General features: G+C 41.0%; 1 protein-coding gene across 2 annotated transcripts in view; it reads right to left on the bottom strand.

Moving 5' to 3' along the window:
* Positions 1 to 951: 951 nt before the first annotated feature.
* Positions 952 to 25,298, bottom strand: part of cldn19 (claudin 19) — a 68,625-nt gene continuing 44,278 nt past the window's right edge. The window contains exons 4-5 of one of the 2 annotated variants that reach the window (XM_012852686.3): positions 11,671 to 11,817; positions 952 to 3,548 (exon numbers count right to left, since the gene is read on the bottom strand). In XM_012852686.3, the coding sequence (XP_012708140.1) occupies positions 3,512 to 3,548; positions 11,671 to 11,817 (184 nt within the window). In that variant the 3' untranslated portion in view covers positions 952 to 3,511. The remainder of the gene's footprint in view (positions 3,549 to 11,670; positions 11,818 to 25,298) is intronic. The other variant, XM_012852685.3, reaches the window with a different exon arrangement.

The following is a 25,298-nucleotide window of genomic DNA, read 5'->3' as shown; positions in this document are numbered from 1 at the left end:
GATGGAGGTTTTCCTTCCCGTTAATGGGGAGTTTTTCTTTCCGCTGTCGCTCCATGCTTGCTCAATATGAGGGATTGCTGCAAAGCCATGGACAATGCAGACGACTCTCCCTGTAGCTCTACACTTCTCCAGGAGGGAATGCTGCTTGTCGGAACTTTGAAGCAATCAACTGGTTCCTTTATATAGGACATTTTTGACCAATCTGTATAATATGATTGAATTTGACTTTTTAAAGTGCCTTGAGATGACATGTTTCATAAATTGGCGCTATATAAATAAAATTAAATTGAAAATTTAATTGAATGTGTTTCATTGATGAGGGCTTCTTACATGCTTGTGCTTAACTCAGGGATGACTGGACACTGTTTAGTTACTTGAGTGAAACCACCTGTTCTGTAACCGAAAACCTAGTGAGGTATATATATTCCGAGCAGCTGATTTCTAATCATTGTAGAAGACCCTTTTTGAAATGGGGCCCTGGGATCATTTATTGCTAGTAATATTAGAGGACAATAGGGGGTTAATGAGTTCAAGTGCTTGCTTTACCTCAGGTTTTGTATTTCTGCAACTAGCTTTAGCACTGATAAACTGCTTCTTTCCAGGCTTCTAATCCTACCAAGGCCAGAGGGAAGGACTGCTTTCATCAGGAAATGGTAACAAGTTCACAGAGTTCTCCACTCAAATCAAATGTGAGATGTTTAAAACCTTTTTTCATCCATCTAGTTTAAGACAAAAAACATTTAATCTTCCTGCTGTTTATTTTGATATGACCCATCATGTAATGTGTTTTTTTAAACACTGCTAGCACCACATCACATTTCTTCACTTCAATAATGCCACCTTTACTTCAGCTTAAAATATATGAATATATATGATTTATAATTAATCTTACGTGAGGTTGGAAAAAATTAGACACCTACAAGAAAATCAGTTGTAGATGTTGAACAAATGTAGTTTGAGAAAATAGCTTTAATTCTCTGTCAAGTAACACTTGTACATTGACTTGGCTAAACTTTGAGCTAAACATTAATCCACAATTACTAACATCAATGAGGATAATTGCCATTAGGAGAAGAAACATTTACAGATAAAATGATCTCAAGGACCAATTGACTAGTTCAACAACATTAGGTATGTAGATAGAAAATCATGTGGTAGAAAAAATGTTTGAGCGACGTTTTCTTTTTATTCTGAAGTAACAGTTTTACAAGCTGCAGTGGAATTATTTTTGTTGATCACACATATATGTGGCCATGGTTATTTAATGTTTTCTTCACTCAAGCAAAAAAGACATTAAGCCTTTTCAGTCGTAACAGTAGTGAGCAAGTCAACCTTGCTGATCACCCTGTTGAGGGGTCAATCAAGTAAATCTGGAATTCCACCGCTATAATTATGGAACAACAGGGTACAAAAGAAGGAGGAAGGAGACTGGGGAAATACCAAAAGATTAAGAAACAATTTACAAACCACTGAGTCATAGTCTGTAATCATTTTGTGTCTCTGTTTACTTCATTTTAGGAGACAGGCATGAGTATACTGTGAATAAAATAATACACAACACAGAGGGGATAAATATTAGGCAAATGAATGCCATGGTAAATAAATGCATTCAACATACTGGCATTTACACAGACGTGTATTCTTTAGTTCATAGGACAGAAAGTAGAGCAGAACATCCTGTGGGTAGAGGTGCGCTGATCAGTTGACCAGCTTTTGAAATTTACTGACTTTTATTTGACTTTCCAGCTATAACTAGGGATCAGAAGGTCAGACACTGAACAATGTTTTATTGCTCTTCCTATTTTCAGTCCCACCATTTTCAATCTATAAACACTGCTACTAACTATGGGAATTGTAACATACTTGAGTTACTAAAGTTTTTTTTAAACTTTGTGTTATAAGTCACCCTGACAAGCAGTTTGTAAACAAACTGTCAAAATAAAAGGGCAAACCAGGAACTGCTCCAAACCTCACTTGAAAATTAAGACTCAAATATTGATACAACTTGGTGTGGAGCTTGAAGTACTTACCATCTCTTCTGGGCTCATAATTATCACACATATATATCACACATATATATTGTTATACTGACAATTTAACATCAGAGGACTGTGCCATGACAAGCTGAAAGAATCTTATTTGGACATCCCTTATTAAAATTTCCTTAAAGTTCAGTTGGATATAAAATTACAACATCATTCAGTGTTCTTTTGCCTTTGTGTTATAGTCACCATAATATAATTGTTATCTTTATATATTGTCAGAATAAAGAATTGTAATCTGTTGAAATTAAAATTGGCATGTTAGACCCCAAAATTGCTAATTAATGTTTTTTTAAAAATACATCAGCCAGGAAAAGCTTAATCAATGCATCTCTACCTTTAAGAGCAAAAACTCCTTGATGACATTGTCAGCAAGACCTGACACAAATGAGAACTTAAAGACAAACAGTAAAATAAAATGCTACATCCTTGATATAGACATTTTGGCAGCAAGCAAAATTCTTCTTAAAAACAATGACATAAGATAGTACTAATTTACTAATATTATTTTGTTCATAAGCGATACTGCAGAGTAGTTACATATTTCTGAAAATCCAACATAAAAAGTCATACAGAAGTAGACAAAGGACAGGAAGGGAGAGCAAAGGTAATCATCTCATCAAATACATTGGAAATTACATTCACACAAACTGGTTATAATGTACCATAGTAAAATATTACATATTTAGTAAATAAAAACACAGTATGGAGTGTGTGATATATACACCCATACCTTTAAACATGTTATAGAAAACACACCCTGAATGACTGTGTCTCCCAAAGTTCATAAAAAAGACAAGGTTGTGATCTATGCCTCTGCCTCTCAACACCTCAAATTTTTGAACCTCCTCAAACATTTTCTATAATCCAAAAAAATATTCTGCTACAATCAGTTCAGAAATATGTTCTTGTCTGGTTTGAGTTCCTCTTTGGGAGGGTTTTGCCTGTTGACAGAATCTAAGCCACAGCAAGATCAGAAGACAGTCCCAAACTACAAGTACTGCTCCCCTTTCTCTGGTGGGGTACTTTTAACATTTGGTCTGCAATTCAGAGGGGAAAAAGACATGTTTCAGTGAAAATACAGTTCCATTGAACAAATTAAGCGAGACATATCATACCAAGAAATCAGTAAATATAGTTGATACCATAAAAAGGCACAATGTCATATTTTCATTTCACTTTTAATTCACTTATCAGGCCAATAACAGGACACTACAGGAGATATGGAAGGTGTTGACAGGGCTAATACCTCATCCCTGAAAAAAGCTCTATTCAAATATCTTTTAAAAATCCATATTTACACTAAAGACTCATTTGAAGATTAAATGATCTGGCCTACATCTTTCCATTAAAACTGACAAAGTGAGGGATATAGGAATCCAAATTTGGGGCCAACAATGTAACAGGAACCACAAAGGGAATTCTGTGGTTGGACAGTCAGATAGTCCTCGATAAAAATGCAGGGCTGATCAGTCAGGGAAGCTAGTTTCACTCAACAACTCTGCCCTGAGTTAGAGGAGAGAAGACAATCACAGAAGAACAGGGTAAGACATAAGGGACACATAAATACTTCTGAGATTCCATATGTTACAAGGCATGCATGTAGCGTTAAAACAAAGGGAAAAGGTGAATAAAGAGGAGATGGAGGTAATGCTACAGTGCAGCTGACAAGATATGTCAGGGATAAAATTAAGTTTCAACGAAAAACTTGTCTCCACAGACTGTGTAATAAAGATCAAATCAAAGCAATAAAATGGACTCAATCAACCAGAGGTAAAACTTTATGATAAGCTAGTTTCCCCAGATATACCACAGCTAATGTTGTATAGCATAAGTCTGGATTTAGTTATTTTGTGTTTATTAAAAGGAAACTAGAAATTGCCTTCAAGTACCCTTAAAAAGGGCTTAACTACCTAAAGTAGAGTTATGTGTAGCATCATGAGTAAGTTTTTTCTCTGAAGTTGATAACTCAATGGCTTGGATAAAGAGAAAGCTTACAACTAACTTGGTGAACTAGAAACTTCTGAGGACAAATTCCACACTCTAGATGATGTTTAACATCTTCACAAAACTAACGATTCTTTGGGAGGAAGTTGGAGCATCTGGACAAATCATGCAAATATCAAACATAAAAGGCCCTAGACTGTTGCTGCAAAGCAGTTACCCTGCTGGACACACTAACAATGTTCACGTTTCAAGTACATATAAGTAACTTTTACCAATTAATGGAACTTATTGACCCCATTATTGCAGATTTTAACAATCAAAAACTCTATCTGAAAATGGTTGCATCCCTGAGATATAATGCTCTATTAGTGTATATTAACCGTCTAAATTTTCACCAGAGTCCATTGTTAATTTTGACCAAATTACATCTGATTTCCTACGCAAAATCATATTGAACAAGGCTACCGGCAATATAAATTCACCTGATTGGGTGAGCAGCTGATTGCTGCTATATGCTTAGACTTCTGGAGGACATTAAGCCATATTTCCCTCACTCTGCTAGAATCTCCTATTCTCCCATTTTGCATTATTTGTTGTCATTCCAAGCTTTATATTTATGCTCTCTCTGGGTTTTTTTCTCTTTGTAGTGGCTACATCTGGCCTGGGATTCTGTTTATCTGTGACAACATCCTGGGGGCAGATCAGCATGGCTACTACTGCCAACAACTTCATCTTATAAATTATACAACTGGCCCTGTCTCTCACTGTCTAATACTGTTTCTCTCCTAGACATAACTATTAGCTAAGCTTTTGCTGCAACTAACTTTATGAGCTCTCTTTCATCCTCTTGACTGGAGAACTAGTTCAGGGCCTGTCTTTTTTGCCATGTTCCTTTCCTGGACATGGCTGCCTGTGGAGCTAGTCTGTCATTACCCTGTAACATAGAAGCTTTCCTAGATCAGTGTACCTATGTTCTTTGTTTGTGCTCTGTCTTCTCTAACACCCATTCAGTTGTGGCAGATGACCATTCACACTATGTAGGTTTCAATTCAATTAAATTGTATTTATATAGCACCAATTCATGATATGTGTTATCTCAATGCACTTTCCAAAGTCAAATTCAATCAAATTATACAGATTCAATCAGATTATACAGATTGGTCAGCATTCACTCCTCCTGAAAGAGCTTAGAGCTGCAGGGATAGTCATCTGCATTGTCCATGGCTTTGCAGCAATCCCTCATACTGAGCAAGCATGAAGCGACAGAGGAGAGTAAAACTCCCCTTTAACGGGAGGGAGAAACCTCCAGCAGAATCAGGCTCAGTGTGAAGGGTCATCAGACAAAGCAGAGACACTACAGCCCCATTTACACTACCCTTGTTAAACCGAGCCGAGCCGAGACCAGTCCGAGCTTGGATCAGTTAACCAAGCCGAGACGACCGTTTACACACCACGCTATACCGGTTCTTGGTTGCTCTTCGCCTCCTAGTGACGATCTGCAGTACTGCTGCTCTCTGGGATTGAAGGCGGGACAAAGCAAATCAAAACGGCGGCGCCCGTAACATTCAGGATGTTATGGTTGGAAAGAGTCGGCTTTTGGGACCGACAAACAAACAAACATCTAATAAGGATTTACAGATGCAGGAAACAACGACAGACGCTGAGGTTCATCACGCTGCTAAGTAGAATCATCTCTGGAAATCGTGTGGCATGGTAAGGAAGCTAGTATTATTATGAATGTCTGAAATTTGTCTGAATGGAGTGTGAAACGGGACGTGCAGCCAGACACGCCGAAAAAAACGCAGACAGTCCGCTGACTGTAAGGGGATGACGCTGTCTGCTCATGCTCTTTTCGTTATCAGATAACGGGGATAAAAAAAAACAACAGTCCGAGACCTCCCCAGGAAATCGTCTGCATTTAGCGCGGTCCGGTTATGTCTAGCGTGGTTCAGTTCAGTCTGCTGACCATTTACACACGAGAGATATCTCGGTTACCGAGCTCGGACTGGTCTCGACTCGATTAAAAAAGTGTAGTGTAAACGGGCCTAATATAAAAGAAAAAAAGCACAGAAGCACACATTGATCCAGGAACCTTTTCTACATTATACGGTAATAGCGGGTCATCTGTCTTCCCTGTATGATGTCACAGCTAACAGAACGCCAGACCAGGTGTACCTACTATGAAGAAAAGTGAGATCAAAAAGGTAAAATATGAAATAACAATCAAGCAATGCAAATTGGAGAACAGTAGGAGAACTCAGCAGAGTGAGAAAAATAGACCCTGATGTCCTCCAGAAGTCTAAGCCTATAGCAGCATAACTATAGAGGTAACCCAGGTTAATCTTTGCCAAAAAGGAAAGTTTTAAGCCTTGTCTTAAAAGTAGACAGGGTGTCTGCCTCACAGACAACATCTGGGAGTTGCCTCCCATTCTACTTTTAGAGACTCTAGGAACCACCAGTAGACCTGCAATCTGAGAGTGAAGTGCTCTGTTAGGAACATAAGGGGTAATCAGAGCTCTGATATATAATAGAGCTTGATTATTAAGCACTTTATATGTGAGAAGGAGAATTTTCAATTCTATTCTAGATTCAACAGGAAGCCAATGAAGGGAAGCTGAAATTCAGGAAATATGATCCCTCGTGTTGATTTTCATCAGAACTTTTGCTGCAGCATTTTGGATAAGGTGAAGACTGAACTGCATTTTGTGGACTTCCTGATAGAAAAGAATTACATTAGTCCAGCCTTGACATAACAAATAGATGGAGTAGTTTTTAAGCATCAACCCTTGTAAGAATATTTCTAATTTTGGCAATATTCCACAGGTGAAAAAAGGAAACCCTGGAAACCTGTTTAATATGGGATTTAAATTACATGTCTTTGTAAAAAATAACACCAAGATTGTGTAGTTTAATACCAGAGGCCAATTTAATGCCATCCAGATTAAGTGATTGACCAAGAAGTTTAGTTTTTGAGGACTTTGGTCCAAAGATTGCAACTTCTGTCTTGTCAGAATTTAAAAGCAGGAAATTTAAAGTAATTTGGTTTTTGATGTCTGTGATGGCACACTGCAAAAATAGACCTAAAAATAAGACATTTTTTCTTGAAATGAAACCATTTTTCCTTGATTTGAAAGGACTATTTGCCAATTGAATAATATTTTTGCACTTAAAATAGGAACAATTCATCTCTGTCATCTTATTTCAAGTGCAGGATATCTAATTATCTTATTTTAGGGGTAAAAATACTCATTCCATTGGCAAATAATCTTATTTACCTGCTCAAATCAAGGGCAAATACATTCATTTCAAGAACATTTTCCTTATTTTTAGTTCTCTTTTTGCAGTGCAGCTTGTGCAGCCACAGAATGAATGGTCTGGTAATTCTTTTCATTTAAATAAATCTTTTACATTTCACTGTACTGTATTTCACTCTTTTACTTAGGGGATTTTGCATAGGTTAACTATTTGGGTGCACATATTTATCCATCCTTCCATCCATTTTCTGACCCGCTTAATCCCTCATGGGGTTGCAGGGGTTGCTGGTGCCTATCTCCAGCGTCTATATAACTATCTATAAGCTATATATATATATATATATATATATATATATATATATATATATATATATATATATATATATATATATTAGGGCTGAGTAAGTTAATGCGTTAATTCATTAGACTATTAACGGCGATATTTACTTCATCGCGCATTAACGCATTTTGCTCACATGCTTTTATTTTGTGAAGGTCTGTTGCTGCGGTGTAGGGGTTTGAATCAGAACAGTAGGTGGCGATAATGCGCCAATAACCTCGCTGTCAGCCCAGCCTAGGATTCAAACAGGAAGAAAGGTGCTGGCTAGAAAAAGGAAAACGCGGAAAAAAACAAAGTCGACATGGGGAAGGCGGTGTTTTCCCTAGGAATTTGCTTAGGCGAGGCGGTGAGTTGGTGGCCGGAACAAGTTTTGTGCGGATGACCGGCGGAGTGGGGGTGGGGTTGAGGGGTAGTCGGTGAAGTCGCTTCTCGCTTTAAAGTATCCATGTATTTTTGCTTGTTTTTTCCCTGCCATTCACTATATGCACGTGAGAAAGCAACAACAAAAAATCGCATGTTAACGTCAAATAAACATGCAAGTATATCGAGTTAGCAAGCATTTCAGTTTAAACTTCTTCCAGCAACGAATATGACAGAAACAAGTTAGTTGTAACCACTGCCAAGTTAAATATTCTTATCACTGGTGCACCTTGAGCTTAACATATCACTTAAATGCCAAACACACTGTAGACATTGAGTCAATTCAATGACTCAGAGAAGCTAACCAATGTAATGGCGAATTGGATAGCTACTGTAGTGGATAGCTACTGTAGACCTTTTTTTGTGCTTCACACTTTGGTATTGAACATAAAATTGTAATGCTGCTTCCTGTTGTTAGCCTCGTGAGACCATCCTGATCTCGCAAGCTTTCAAGGTTTCACTCGCAGATCAGTCTGGCTACTCTCCGTTAAAGAAAATTTGGAGCCGTTCACCAAACGAACGTCCAATCAGCTTTGGCTTTGAGGCGGATGAGGTGTGACGCAACGAGAAGATCGACAGTTCAGTCTAAAGAACATGGCGGCTTCAGCCGATAAAACTAGCGTTAGCGTGGCTATCGAGCAAGTTTTATCAGCATTACAGAGTATTTCTTTGCTGAGCTAACGAGCCTTTACCTGCAGCAGCAAGAGTAGCTTGGCTTGTGGTTGTGTTTTCGTCGTCGCTCTGTTACGAGCGACGACGAAGCATGTTGACAAGTACGTCATATGCTTTGTTGATCTGATTGGTTTATTTGGCTTGTCTATCACCAACATAGGCCAATCAGCTAACCAGCATTTTCGCCCCTTCCCAAAATTACTTCAACGGAAGGTTTCCAGATGGATATGCAAAGCAAATCCATCTGGCGGCGTCAGGTTACCCTGTTGTTACCTCAGAAATTGCCTGTTTTTGGTAGATTTTTTCCCCATTAAGAGAATTTCCAGTCAGTGGCAATAAGCTTTAATTTATTATTATTGCTATTTTTTGTTTTACATGTTTAAATTGAGCTTTACACTAAATATGTGTTACTGATAAGTGCTACAAATGTTACAACACTTTTGTTCATATAGCAGCAGAACATTAAAATAAAAGTGCTCTTTACACTACTTTTGAATTAATTCTTGGAGTTTGCGCATACAATGCGATTAATCATGATTATTCAGGCAAATTATACAATTAATCGTGAAAGATTTTAATCGTTGCCCAGCCCTAATATATATATATATATATATATATATATATATATATATATATATATATTATCAGACAGCATGGGGATTAATTTCCACTGTTATGCTGATGACACTCAGCTATGGCTTCTCGCCCATTGAAAGCTGGAGATAGGCACCAGCACCCCTCGCGACCCCAACAGGGATAAGTGTGTAGGAAAATGCATGGATGGATGGATGGATAGTTAAACTTAAAAATTGCAGAATACATCTATTTTTCCTCTTCTTGGTATTTTTGAAATATTTTGCAAACTAATAACTGTTTTTTTTAATGATATTTATTGAAATTATTGAAGGCACACTTAGAATTTATTGACTGTATCTGTCATAATTGATTGAAATAGCCAATATTTCTGAATGCTGGAGCCTGTCAAAACATCTGTTGTTTTGAGTAATCTGTCAATCGTTTTTTACTGATTAAATGGTACAGTTTTTTTAAGCCAGACATTAGTTTATGATTTAGATTATACAAAATAAATGCTTTATAGGATAGCTTATAGTTTTTGTAAAATAAAAAAAACTAAAGCATGGCCTTCAGCATTAATGGATGAAATATGATAATGAGAACCTGCCCGGTCTCTTCTTGCGGAATATATTGGTAATAAACCAAGCTTATGCTAATTACAGATAAGTAAACAGCCTAATGTAACATTTTCCTTCCTCTGTTGCAGTTTAGATTGTGGCTTATGATTTGAGTTAGGTGCCAAGGTAGTTCTTTTGAAATAACAAAGGCACTCATTTGTTACAATGAAACTAAAACTTTCACTGAGCCATCTGTGGAGGATAATGTATATCTGGATATTCTGGAAAATCAGTTATGCTCCTACATACTTTCCCTACTAATTGGGGGGAAAAAATCAATGTAAAATGTTTTGTAACAGTAGCTTCCACATCTGATTTCACACAAGTCCACTGCATCAAATGGAAATAGAGAGGTTATTAAGGGTTAAGAAAACCAATGTAGCTCCAACCAGGAAGCATAGGACATGCAGATAAAGACTTTTTAGTTTTCTGAGCTGGAAATTGTATATCTGTTCCTAAATTCAAAAACTTCAATGCAATATGTAAGACAAGCTGTCATACATATTTTATGTAACCATTTTTTCACCAAGCTTTGTGTCGGGTACCTTCTTGGGTATACCTTTTATAGTAAATTCCGAAGAAGCCTTGGTTTGGTTGTTTGAATTTGATACACAACACTGTATAATGAGTTTGAGGCAGATGAGAACTTTTCACTCACTGCATTAGCTTAACACTATGTAACATTAAGCTGAATAACTGGGTTGAAATATGTAGCTCACAAATACCTTCAGTTTGCATTTTATTGAGTCTTTAAAGGTGCATAGCCACGTTATTTGACTTTTTCTTTATCTATGTCAGTAGCTCACTCTGGTTGCAGTTTTTATGAAAGATTATCATGTCCTGTTGGTGTATTAGTTGTTATTTTATGCTTTGTTCTTGCTCAATTTGTTAGTAAATGAAGCCTTTTCTGTTTATTTATGATATATTTGTTTTGTTTTTTTGGAGCTTTTTCACAGCTCTTGTGGCTCGCTTTTTTAACACAGTAGACTGACAGGAAGGGGGGTGGAAGAAGAGGAGAGAAATGCGGGAAAGGACAGTGGGTTGGAGTTGAACCCGGGTCAACCGCATCGAGGAGTAAGGCCTCCATACATGGGTCGTGCTACCCGCTGCGCCACCAGCACGGCCTGTTTATTTACAATATTAACAGAAGTATATATTGCGCATGCGCAGCAGGGGTTAAACCAAGGAAGAAAGGTCCAAAATTCAGAGAAGAAAAGCGCAATAATATATAATACCAAAAGGGAAAAGACTGGAATGTCGCTGGGAATACAGTGTGATCGTTGGTGTTCAGTGAAGCGGACGATAAACCTGCTAAGGCTCAGATGTGACAGCAGAGTTGATTGAGGTGAGTAAATGTTCTGATATGAGGTTTTTAAAGTTTTTGTAGATTGGTTTATTTAATTAATAATGGTTGATCACACCGAGCTGCCGCTTCATTGCAAGTCATTGCAAAGGGTCAAGTTTGGTCTGACAAGTGATTTATTAATTTCAGCTTAAAAAGGACTATCAAAACACTATCAAGATGGAGGCTTGGTGTGTGTAGCCTTATTTTATCATCATCAAACAGTTTTTTGTCTTTGTCTTGTTTTATAAGCATATTACGTGGCTATATACCTTTAATGCTGCTAAATCATGTAATTGTGTCCAATAAGTTTAGTTGAAGTGCTGTGTGACAAAAGATAGTCTTTGTTTTATTTTATCTTTCTTTTTCTGAGAGAAAAGAAGGGTAGGTGGTGCAAAACATGTCCTTTGCTCTCTGTTTCTGGAACAGCTGGAGTTGTTGGGGTGGGGTTTACACATACTCTCTGGCTGTTGAAGGCTGTGATTGACGATAATACTGTTGCCCTCGTATGTCATCTTTGGAGCAGGAGCAGCACAGCAAGGAGCCCCCCAGAACGGTCAGACTGGCAGCAGCCCAGCCCACAAACAGAGCCGAGCCAAACTCATACCTGAGCAGGAAATAGAGTAGAAGAAGACAGTAAAGTAATTAGAGGCAATCAAAAGTTTATGTCAACATTTGACCTACATACTGAGCTGTTTTCATTGAAAAATCAAACACCTCTAATTTAAAGTGCAACTCTATATTACAGCTGTAATCAGATCTCATGTTAAAACTCATGTTACTTATCAAAAGGAAGCCTGTACTGTACTATTACCACTTTGTTATATACCCTTTGTATTGTTATGGAAAAATACAATTAGTTGTTGTATTAATCAGGCATTTTTCTGAAAAATAATAAGAGGTACCTTTTAATCCCTAAACTGTGTCTTGGAAGAAAGTGGGGGTTGCCCCTCTGAGGGACGGACAGTTTGTTTTAAAATCTGAAAGCTATTTTATGGTTCTTGAGGGCATCTGGGTTGACCCCCTGATAGGACATCTGGGTGCTAAATCAGCCATACTTCATGAAGACTCTCGAGAGAATAGTCTCCTTGATTTGGAAGCAGATAGGACCTGGAGCCTCAATGTCTGGACACACACACACCCAAACTAAGTGAGAGGGGCGGTCAGTCTTTTAAAAAGATGTGTTTGAGTAGTGTAAAGCAGACAAAGGGCTTACAATGGCTGGGGAGAAGGACGTTGGTAACATACTGAAATTAGGCTTGTACGTTTTTCCCTTGTGTCTTTGGAATTCCAAATGAAATAAATATGCATATTTTAAATGTTTGCCTCTGATAATTGTTTCTCCTTTACTGCCAAATCTTGAACCGGGGAGAGACGGGCCATGGGGAATGGACAGGAGCGGCACCCTTTTAATCTTAACAGTATGTTTACGTAGATGAACAGCAAGCCAAACTCGTTTTCACAAGCCAGGATCCGAGCGTCTGGCTTCTTTATTACAGTCTTCTTAAAACTGGTCACAATGTAACATTGCAGCTTGGAAAGCTGAAGTGAAACTGAAATCCACCAGAAACAGAAAAAGTGTGCATCAGCTTGGTATTAGAAAAATAGTTACATCAGAAAAACAATTAACACATAAATCATGTGATAAACTAAAGTACAGTATTTTTCCAAAGGTCACAGAACATTTTTAACATTTTTAATATATTAATATATTCATATGCTAATTAGATCGTTAACACACACGAATGGTCGCATTTTATGGTAATGTCCTGCAACAAGCTAGCTGGATGCATGGGCTAGATCGTTTTTGTGCATGTTTATCACCAGGAAATATCCTGGTGATACAAAACCCAGGAAAGTGATATAGTCTTCTTGCATTAGCTATTAAACATGTATTAAACTTACAGCAATTTCTTTGGGTGAGATACAAGAAACAGGAAGAACTTGAGCATGAATAGGCAGGCTTACAAAAACACGTTGCCCATGATGCATGGGCTGTAATTCTTTTTCATTCACCCCTTTTCACTCTCTGCACTTTCTTAATTCTCTGTCTTCCTTTATCTTATTTGTCTGCTTCTTTCCTGTGAATCAGACAATCACAAGCATTGTATGATGTCACCTTGGTCTATGTATAACAATTTCTATAGGGACATTAATTTTCCAGCTTCAGCTTCTCACTCACACCTATGGTGAATGTAAGGTTTGTGACATGGAATGTGCATGGAGCTGGCACCAGAGAGAAAAAGTTAAAAATCTTTAACCAGCTTAAAAAATTAAAGGCAGATGTTGTCTTATTGCAAGAAATCAACTACAACTGCCAGCCATCTTAACTCACCTGAGTTCCCTAATGTGTTTGCGGCCTGATATAACTCTAGACAGAGAGGAGTAGCAATTTTAATCCACAAAAAACGTTACTTTTACAATATTAGACAAAATTGTAGATCCTGAAGGTAGATTCATAATAATAAAAATATCTATTCATAACCAAAAGTTATCTGTTGTCAGTTTATATGATCCAAAAGTTGATGACCCCTCATTCTTCCACAAACTTTTCCATGCACTTTCAAAACACGGGGATTGTTCTCTAATCATTGGGGGTGACCTCAACTTTGGTTGACTACAACAGGAACTCATTAAATGTAGTGTTATGAATATATATAATAATTTATATAATAGTGTATTTTAAAGTTATACAGATTTAACCTTTAAAACAGTAACTTGGGATGGGGAGTTTTTGCAGAACAATGACTTCATTCAGGCTTCAGTAATGGTACCAGGTGCAGGACATCACGGGAGATATATATGGGGGGGTTTGCAGAATAGTTAATGGTTTTCAAAACTTTCTCATGGTTTTTAATGTTATCTTAGTCAACTCCCAGGAACAGGCTAAGGCCATTACTTACAACTAATGGCTGAACCTATCAGGAAGCACATATCTGTTAGCCCAACTCCCTCGGGAGTCCTTGAGGTGTTGTTAAAGGGGAAGTCCAGTCAACTGAAGAATTAAGGCTTTGAATATCTGGAACATTTATTTGATGGAACTGAGGTTATCACATTTGATAGATTAAACATACAGTATGGTATCAATAAAAATAAATTCTTAGAATATCAACAAATTAAAACTATAATTAGAAATAAATTTAATCATATTAAAGGTGGTTTACAAATTCCAACAAATATATTAGAGTTTCTGGATTTAAGCCCCCCAAAACTACTGACTAAATTATACAGGACACTGACTAAATTAGATGATTCTATATGTCTTCCTATTATGAAATGGGAAGAGGATTTATCAGTCAGCTTTGAACAAAACATCTGGGCTCAGATATGTCTGAAAACTTTCAAAATGACTAGAAACCCAAATTTACAACTAATACAATACAAAATCCTTCACAGAGTAGACTATACAGGTCAAACATTATTTAAGATGGGTTTTGCACAATCCAATATCTGTCGACAGTGCACAGGCAACAATCCTGACAATTATATTCATGTGTTATGGTTATGCACACCTGTTCAGAGGTCCTGGGTTGAGATATGTAAGGAGTGCCTGAGTGGTAAAATTTCACCTTCCCCATCAGTTTGCTTGCTTGGTAACTTTGAGGATAGCTCTTTTGAAAATAAAATAGTTTGCATGGTTTTCACTGCCCTATGTATCGCAAAGAAAACTATCCTCATGAATTGGAAAAGCAAAAAAAATCTCAGTATCGATCAGTATAGAGATCTTTTGTTGGATCACATTACTCTTGAGACAGCATCTGCAACCGCATTAGATCGAACTCTCTGGGCTTCTTTGATCGTCTCCATCACTTAGTGGGGGTGGGGGGCTGTGGGATGCGTCCTGTGGGCGCAGAGGTTGCTTTGGGGGGTGCCTGAGTCTTGGGGCTCTGGGGGGTGCTCGGAGTAGGGTGTCTGGTGGGTCTGACCCAAGGGTCTAAACCCAGCCTGGATGTCTTTTGTCGTATGTGTGTTGAAAGTTGTTTGAATGGTAGTGTTGGGGTGGGATTATATTTTAGGATGGGGAGGGGGGCATGGGGATATGTTTTTTTGGAGCGCTCCCTATCTTGTTCCTGGTCTATGTCATCTCTCGGTGTGGGTTCCATCTGAGGAGTGGGGTCTGCGTGGTTCGGGCGGGCTGGTTAACCAGAGGGGTTCAATTTATTTATCTGCTTAATTAATTAATTTATTTATTCATCTTTTTTTTTTTAGATTTGGTGGGTGGGTTTGGGGGTGGTGGTGTTGGTCCTGGTGTGTGGTCGCCCTGCTGCCTGTCCATGGCCCCGGGTGGTGTGGCTGGGGGGACCCCCCTCTCCGGGTGGGTTTTCGGGGAACGGAGGTGCCTATCGGAGTCAGTAGGGGAGCTGGCTCCCTGGAAGAGCATGAGGCTCCTCAGTTCTTCCCTCCCCATCCCGACTCCTGCTCTGCCTGCTCCATCACACTGCCTCACATATAGGACCTTGGGGAGGGGGGCGTTGTTGGAGGGTACCACTTCCAGTTGACGTCCCACACCCCAATTTTATTATGCATCTTAGACATTTTAATTTACAACATTTTCACAACACACATATATTTAGGACTCTGTTTTGGGGGCAGGGGTAAAGACATCTAAGGGGTGGGCTTATTTTGTAGGCCTCACCCCTGATGGCTCCCTCTGTCCCCATCCACATTTAGACATTGAGGGTTCTGGGTAGGTTGCTTGGAGGGGGTTCGCTGGCACCAAATATCTTCCGGGGGGGGGGGGGGGGGGTGGACTGTGCCTGGCATCCCCTTTGGCACTCCCAATTTTAAACACACTTAAGAACAACACACAACAACACAACATCTGAGCAGGCAGAGGGAGGATCTGGGTCTTTCTCACACCTCTGATCACTGATTGCTGTCCAGAGTCTGGGACCTGAAGGAGGAGCGAACCACCTGGTCGGGGGTTTTGGCTGGTGTTGGGCCCGGGCAGCTGGCTGGGACTGGGGTGGACACCACTGCCCTCCTGGGAATGGGTGTGTGTGTGTGGCTAGGGCATGGAGGGGGAGGGAGTGGGGGGATAAATATTCAAGATTTATTGCGGGGGGGGGGCGGCAGTGGGCTCTGGTTGACTAGCCCATCAGGGCCATATTGGCAACATCCTCTGGGGGCCTGTCCCATGGGCTGTCTGGCCTGGGTTTGGGATGGGGGGCCGGGACAGGAACCAGGAAGGTGGGGTTGTGGTGGAGTTCACCCCTCCTCATCTTGACTTTAGGGTTTACATACTGGATCGGGGTGCCTGGTCCTCCTTTGGGGTGCCAGCACCTAGACCTGGGAATAAGGGATGTGTGTGATGAATGCAAAGGTGTATATTGCGTCACCCCCCTCCGTTTTTTTTTTAGTGTTTGTGTACTGCGTGTGGGGCACTGGGGTGGGAGAGAGTGATTGAGACTGTGCGTGTTTTCTTTTGTCCATATGTCAGGTTGGGTTTGAACTGCTCCTTCTCCCAAGGACATCTCAAGTCTCCGCTTAGTGCGGAGTCCATCCCCTCCCCGTCCTGCCCACTTTATACATTTTGTATTGATTAACACTGTATATAATTCAGTGATGGTATCAAGGTGTTACTGTATTGTATCTGTAGTTTTATTGGTTGTGCTATTTTTTTACATCTCTCTTTGCAGGTAATGAAGCAGACTGATGAAGCTTTGTCAATCTCTCTTCTGTCTCCTGTTTCTTTCACCTTTTCTCCCTTTCTTATTTTTCTTCTCATTTCTCTCTCCTCTTCTACTTTTTCAATGTAGTGTCCACATAACATAAATTATTCCCTACGTAATAGAACACTTTTTTCTCAAATGTTCACCATTCGTACTCTCGTCTGTATTACTTTCTAATAAGCAGCTCACTGCTGTCGGAAGTTTCAGAGACGATAATTCATCCTATTGCTATCAGTGATCACGCTCCTGTTACTCTCACCTTAATTAATAAAAAATAACCCCACAAAACAAAAGCTGGAGATTTAATACATCTCTGCTTAAAGATGAAGAATTTATAAAATTCATCAAAGAACAGTGGGCTTCATACTTGGAATACAATGATCAACCAGGTACATTGGCATCGATATTGTGGGAAGCTGGAAAAGCAGTGATGAGAGGTAAAATAATTTCTTTCTCATCTCATAAAAAGAAAAAAGAAAACAAAAATATTCAGCAATTAGAAGAAAAACTTAAGTTACTAGAATTCTCTCAAGAGGAAGGAAAGTTAGGTAAAATCCGGGAAGTAAAATTAGAACTAAACCACTATATTGAAAAGCAAAATAGATTTCTAATACAAAGACTTCGAATAGAAAGTTTTGAACATGGCAATAAGTCAGGAAGCTTCCTAGCTAATCAGCTTAAAATAAATAAGGAGAAAACTACTATATTTGCAGTTACAGATTCAACTGGTAATACAGTAAGTGAACCGGAATGTATAAATAATACCTTACGCGATTTCTACAAATCTTTATACACGCCACAGATAAATCCATCAGAGAAGGATATCAAACAATTTCTGGATAAAATTACACTTTCTAAATTATCAGATAACCAAAGAATGACACTGGATTCCCCGCTGACAACAGTTGAAACTCAGGAAGCTCTTAAAAGCATGCCTAATAAAAAGGCTCCAGGTCCAGATGGATTCCCTACTGAGTTTTACAAAGAGTTCTGGAATATTCTAGCCCCCAAGTTCCACAGAATGTTGCAGGAAATACAGGAAAAAGGCAGATTTCCAGCTAATATGAATTCTGCCACCATCAACCTTCTGCTCAAGCCAGACAAAGATCCTATGTTACCCACCAGTTATCGTCCCATATCCTTAATTAATGTGGATATTAAGATAATCTGTAAAGCTTTTGCAAAAAGATTAGACAAAGTAACTCCATTCATACATCCAGATCAAACTGGTTTCATCAGAGGAAGGCAGTCATCCACAAATACACGCAGATTACTTAATTTAATTGGATTATTCCTACAGTAAAAACATTAAAACCAATATATTGTCTTTAGACACAGAAAAAGCATTTGACAGAGTAAACTGGAATTTTTTATTCGTTACTCTTCATATATTCGGTTTTGGCAATTTTTTCATAAATTGGTTAAAAATTGTATACAGTTCTCCAACAGCCTGTGTCAGGACAAATAATCAAATATCTTCCAGTTTTTGTCTACAGAGGGGCACCAGGCAAGGTTGCCCTCTTTCTCCATCACTTTTTGCCATCTTTATAAAACCTCTAGCATCAACAATTAGACAAACAAAAGCTGTAAAAGGTATAAAATGCATGAAAATAGAGCATAAGATTAGTCTAGACGCGGATGATGTATTACTTTATCTCCAGCATTCAAATAATTCTCTTTCACAAGTAATTAGAATACTAGAATCTTTCTCTAAAGTATCAGATTACTCTTTAAACTGGTCTAAATCTACGGTGCTGTCAATTAATTGCTCTCTCGAAAACTCCCTAGATTTACAAATGCAATCAGGAAATATTAAATATTTAGGTATTACTGTATTGTCTAAATTAACGGATTTACTTAAACTTAACCACGCCCCACTTTTAAACAGGATAGAAGAGGACCTTAAAAGATGGAAATTGCTTCCAATCTCACTTATGGGTAGGGTAGCTTCAATAAAAATGAAGGTCCTACCTAGAATTAAATATTTATTTTCAATGACCCCTAATAAACCATCATCTGACTGGTTTAAATCTCTAGAACTCTGCCATTTCTAAATTTCTTTGGAAAGATAAACCCCCACGTATTAGCTTAAAGACAATACAGAAGACTAAAGACAGAGGAGGATTAGATTTGCCTAACTTCCTTAGCAAATAGGCTACAATACATCTCTAAATGGATAAAAAATAGTCATCTAGATGAGCCTTGGTTAGATTTAGAACAGGAAATGTGCAATAATATCATGATTTCGGATTTGCCGTTTATTAGCTCAAATATAAAACGGCATACATGCTTCAAAAATATCAACATTAGTTTTACTCTGACAGCATGGTGGGAGTTCCTTAAAATGACAAAGTCATCACTTATCCCATGCAGTCGTGCACCTATCTGGAATAACCCTGATATCCTACAAAATAATAAAATGATAAACTTTACATACTGGAAGAATAAAGGTATTAAATATCTGGTACATCTACTTGACGGAACCGAATTCATCAATTTTGGTAAACTAAATATGCAATATGGCATTAGTAAAAATAAATTCTTGGAATATGAACAACTTAAATCTATAATTAGAAATAAATATAAGCATATTAATGGTGGTTTACAAATCCCAACTAATATATTAGAGTTCCTAGATTTAACCGCCCCCCCCCCCCAAACTACTGTCTAAATCATACAGGACACTGACTAAAATAGATGATTCAATATCTCTTCCTATTATGAAATGGGAAAAGGATTTATCGGTCACCTTTGAACAAAACTTCTGGGCTCAGATATGTCTAAGAACTTTCAAATTGACTAGAAACACCAACTTACAACTAATACAATACAAAATCCTTCACAGAGTACACTACACAGGACAAAGATCATTCAAGATGGGTTTGGCACAATCTAATATCTGTCCACGCTGCATAGGCAATCATCCTGATAATTATATTCATGCGTTATGGATATCCACACCAGTCCAGAGGTTCTGGACACAGATATGTAAGGACTTATCAAAGTGCCTGAGCTGTAAAATTACACCTTCCCCATCAGTTTGCTTGCTCGGTAATTTTGAGGAAAGTCCTCTGAAAAAAGAAATAGTTTACATGGTTTTCACTGCTTTATGTATCGCAAAGAAAACTATCCTCATGAATTGGAAAAGTAAAGAAAATCTCAGTATCAATCAGTATAGAGATCTTTTGTTGGATCATATTAATCTAGAGACAGCATCTGCATCCACATCTGATTGGTCTCTTTGGGCTCCTCTGATTAACACCATCACTTAGTGGAATAGGGGGGCGGTGGGTTGCTTCCTGCAGGGCGCAGTGGCTGGATGGAGGGGTTCCTGGGGCTCTGGGGGCACTTGGAGTGGGGCGCCTGGTGGATCTGACTCCAGGGTCTGTTGCCCCCATCTGGGAGGGGCTTGGGAGGCCCATGGGCGGCCTACAGCAACTGCTAGCGGCGCTCTTGGGGAGCTGCGTGGTGACGGATGTGGGTTACTGACGTGGTAGCTGTGCTACCGCTGGGTGGGGCCGGGGTGGGTCTGGGGGCCTGGGGTCCCTGGGTCGCGCCGCCCTCGGGCCTCGGGGGTTTCCGGTTCCAGGGGGTGTGCCGCTTTTGGTGTGGGCCGGCGCAGGCCCGGGTGTCCGCCCCTGCACGGGGCCTCTGGTGCGCTGGGGGGCCTCGGGGCCTGTTGAGCTGGTAGGGGGGCATGGTCATTAACATCTCAGGGCAGAAGCTCTTCTCCTTCATTGGATGGGCACTCTGCTAGTGGGGGGAGGAGGAAGGAGGGGGAGTAGAGACTTACCCAGTCTGGATGTCTACTGTCGAATGTATGGTGAGTTGTTTGAATGTTAGTGTTGGGGAGGGATTAAATCTACGGGTGGGGGTGGGGGGGGGGGTGGACGTTCTGGTGGGCTTGTGTCCGGATCCCTGTCCCGGTCCTGGTCCATGTCATCTCCCGGTGTGGGTTTCGCTTGGGGGGTGGGGTTTGGGATGGCTCGTGCGGGCTGGCTGGCCAGGGTCCCCCCCTCTTATTTATAGATTTATTTACTTTTTTTGGGGGGGGGGGGTAAAGCCAGTAGGCTTGGGGGGTGGGCTGGGGGGGTTGAGGTGTTAGTCCTGGTGGTTGGTTGGCTGGCGGGCCCTGCGGCCTCTCCCTGGGCCCCGGGCTACGGTGGTGCCGCTGGCGAGGCCCCCTTCTCTGGGTGGGGCTTTCGGGGAGCGGGGGTGCCTATTGGAGTCAGTAGGGGAGCTGGCTCCCTGGGATGGCTTCCCAGTCCTTTGCTCCCCATCCCCGGACTCCTCCCTCTGCCTGCTCCATCACGCCGCCACACATGTAGGTCCTGGGGAGTGGGCATTACTGGAGGTTGCCACTTTCTGGTGACGCCCCTCTCCCCAATTTTATCATGCATCTTAGACACTTTCACTCCAAACATTTTCACAACGCACACTCATGTAGGCCATGGTATGGGGGGGTGGGGGGAAGACGTCTGGGGAGGGACTTATGTTGTGTGAGCCTCACCTCGGACGGCTCCCTTCACCTCATCTCGCACTTAGACATTGAGGGTTCTGGGCAGTTGCCTGGAGGGGGTGCGCTGGCACCAGCTTCCTTCCGGAGGGTGGGTGGGCTGTGCCGTGCACCCTCTTCGGCGCTCCCAGTTTTTAAACACACTTGAGAACAACATGCAACAACACAACATCTGAGCGGGCATAGGGAGGATCGGGGTCTTTGGCACACCCCCATTCTCCGATGGCGGCAAGGAGGAGGTGTGGGCCACTGTGTCCGGGGTCTTGGCGGGGGGCTGCTATGGGTAGTCAGCGGCTTGCCAGGTCTGGGGCTGACGCCTCCGCTCCCCCCAGGAGGGGTGGGGTGTAGGGGTGGCTAGGGTAAGGTGGGGGAGAGAAGGGGGTTTATTAGGTATTTAGGGGGTGAGGGGGGTTCTGGCTGGGTGGCTCGTACGGGTCGTGTTTGCCCCCCCTCTTTGGGGCATCTGTTCCGGGGGGCGTCTGGTCCGGGGGCGGGGCCGGGGGTCGGGCACAAGCAGTCGTATAGTTGATTTGGGGTGACCCCCCCTCTTGTCAGTGTTGGATGCGAGTGTTATGTGGGAATGTTGTACAGCGTCTTTGTTTTTTTTTTTTAATCTGTGTGTGGCGAGTGGGGCACTAGGGAGGGATGGTGTGAATGAGTTTTCCTTTTTTTTCCCAGGTATGGGTGTGGTCCGCTCCCTCTCCCAAGAACATCTCAAGTCTCCGCTAGGTGCGGAGCCCATCCCCCCACGTCCTGCCCTCCTCCACTGCGCTGGCAGGCGGCTTGGCCTTCTGGCGCATTGGTGGGCCTCGGGTTTGGGGCGGGTTCCCGGGCGTGCGCCGGCCCACTCCTGGCGGCTGCTTCGCGGGGCCTGGCCCCCCGGGGGGTGGCCGGGGCCCCCGCCGCGGGGGCGGTGTGCCCCTGGGGCCTCTGGCCCTCAGGGCCCATGGCCGGGACCACTTCAGCGGGGCTGGCTGCCAGTGGAGCCTACGGGCTCGTCCCCGCGGCTCATGGGGGGCGTCGGCATTGCGGTGGCTGGGGGATTTCCTCGGGATCGTCTCTCCTCTTTCCTTGGGGGTGGGGGGGGGTTGCAGATATCCTGTGTCGGCCCCTCCTGGGCGCCCTGCTTTAGGGGCCCCTTTGGGAGTCCGGGGTTATGGGTCCCCTGACTCCTGCCTCTGTGCTCAGGGAAGGCGGGTCTTTGGTTCTCCACAACCACTATTGAGCTATTTCCTTCTGGATAATTTTCATCTAAACTAGTGCACTCTCACAAACTCCCACAGGTGCTGGGTCCCAGGTATTAAATGTTCACTTATATACAGAAAGGTTATAATTTATTTATTTATTTATGTTCTTTCACTTTCTTTTTTCAGGTATCACATTACCCATGTCAGCTTAGATAATAATACATATGATTTAGCAATGGCATCTAGGTGTTATTCGATTGTATCTGGTGCTTTATGTCTGTTGGTTGTGCAGGACAGTGGGAGAAAAAAAATAACTATTTACATATATAAATCAAGCAGAGCACTATGGCAAAAGCGATAATGCTCCACTTGTGATAATAAAATCTCTTGGGCTCTTTCTGGCATTAAGACAACAATTATTATTGCCAGACAGGACACACACAAAAAAGTATCTGGCAAGCTCTCATTACTGAGTCAGATTCTCAGGGAACCACCCAAAAGGAACTACAATCCTACGGTTAAACCAGTACAGGACATGACAGACTGCAGTTCCCATGATGCAATGTGGTCAAAATGGCCACCAACTCCCATCATGCAACACAGTCAAAATGGCCACCGACCCTGACGACAAGATAACGTTGCTATGGGAAGGTATTTAACCTGACCGCACATTGCGATCTTTCTTCTTACTTGGCTCCCCGCCAGACTGGGAAGACACCCACAGCTGTTCATCCCCACGTGCCACATGCTCGCTGGACCGAGATTTATCGAAGCAACTTCATCCCTGCACTGCCGATGCAGGAGGTCGAGTTAAAAATAAGTAATTTCAAATCCACTTCGATCAAAGACTGAGCCGTTATCTCCCAGTGATCGTGAAAAGGGGACCACGCTTTCGTTTTGGCCAAACAAAGCCCCCGAAACGCCCAGAGAGAGACGAAGGGATCTTCCTCCTGTTTCCTCGCTGACCGTGCTCTTGATTTGAATTCCTCATTCAGGACCGTCTCCCTAGTCAAGGCACCACCCCACATTAGCGTAAGCGCTGATTACATCATTAAGACCTCCCCTTTACGCATCACGCAAGATCGTAGGTTGTGTGTGTCGTCATAGTCGCTATCTTGGGAAGGTGCAGCGTAGCTAAACTGTTAGCTAGCTTGTTGGAAAACATTGAAGCATCCATCTGGATTCTCAAAGCTGTTTTGTCTTTCAATGCTGCTACGTCAAGTGTCGACGTCTTGAGTGTGATGTTTAAACAACTGAGTTGAACTAAGATTTGCTACCTCTTATTTTAATCCATCTTTTACTTGTTTTATTTTCTTTTAGTCTTATTTTGCATGTTCAGTTTAGTAGTGAGTAGAGCTTCCTAAGTTACTGAATTAGAATAATTACTGTAACAGGGAATTGTTTTGGTTCAATAAATAACAACGTGTGGAATAGTAATTGTTTGTGTTAATTTCAATCCAGAGTCTGCATGTTCATCAGCATACAAAGCTATCTCTTTTTGAGTTAACATCTGACATAAATACAGAGACATTTACATTGGATTGGTGATAAAGGAGTAAGATTAAACACTAATTGCAGTTATAATTTGAGTTATCAGCTTGCTAGATAAATCTCATTGGTCAGAAACCGATCGGATAATCTCTTCCCGGCATAAATGAGTTCATAACAGCTAATTAATAAATGCATTAGTGGTGTTAGTCATTGCAAGCTTATAGCCCTGAGATCACCACCACTTGAACCATATTTTGTTATAGCTACTATTTGAGTTTGAATGACCTATTATTAAAATTATAAAGCCAAATTATAATTATTAATAATAATCATATTCAAACAGCTTTCTGGCATAACACTACATCCATCTGATCCTGTGTTATCCGGTGGGCTCATTCCTCCAAGGTCTCAGGTCATTCTGGTTTGAGCCACACAGGTGGCCTCTCCCGATTATATTTCTGGTGGCCATCACTTAATAGAGATGTCCTGGACTTCTAATTCTCTTCTTCCATTATATTGGTCCCACATCGCTCTAGATTTTGTCAGTGGCCTACCACTATGTAAATCTGTTACACTAACCATGATCAATGTTTCTCCAAAGCCTGCCACACTGACAGCAAGATTTCTTTTCCATCACATAATTTTGTTTCGTAGGATACCCTGTGAAATCTCAGATAGAGGACACCAATTCAACTCTCAGGCTTGGCACAATTTCCGTGCTTTTCTCTGGACCAAGGTCCAACTATTGTCTGGTTTCCACCCATAAACCAATGGCCAATGTGAATAGATAAACCAAGACTTTGAGAATACCCTCTCTTATCTCTGCAGTGAGAACCTAACATCTTGTGCAGGATTTAGACTGTTGGGAAAATATCTAAGGCCTGAAGGTATTGTTTTTAGACTGTTTTGTGGTTTCATTAGCAAGAGGAACAAAAGGAAAGATCTGGACTGTGACCCTATGACACTACATTTTGTTTTTTCCAAAGATCTCTCAAACAGTAAGATTAATCGGCCTGTTATTTTGTTTTTAGCTAAGAACTTCTCAGAAATAAGAGCACGTCTGCCAAGATCTATCACGCGCATACAGCATTGTTCCAAGAATGTTCTCCACATACACATTAATGGTGTACACACAAATGTCTATCGAAGCGCACACACATACTCGGCTTTTAAAAAGGGTGTCCGGATGCATATGGTTAGAACTTTGCTGTTGCACTGTTGA

Source organism: Fundulus heteroclitus, unplaced genomic scaffold, assembly GCF_011125445.2.
Source record: "Fundulus heteroclitus isolate FHET01 unplaced genomic scaffold, MU-UCD_Fhet_4.1 scaffold_227, whole genome shotgun sequence".
In the NCBI taxonomy this organism is placed as follows: Eukaryota; Metazoa; Chordata; class Actinopteri; order Cyprinodontiformes; family Fundulidae; genus Fundulus; species Fundulus heteroclitus.
The sequence above is the reverse complement of the archived record's forward strand: the minus strand, read 5'-3'. Positions and strand labels throughout refer to the sequence as shown.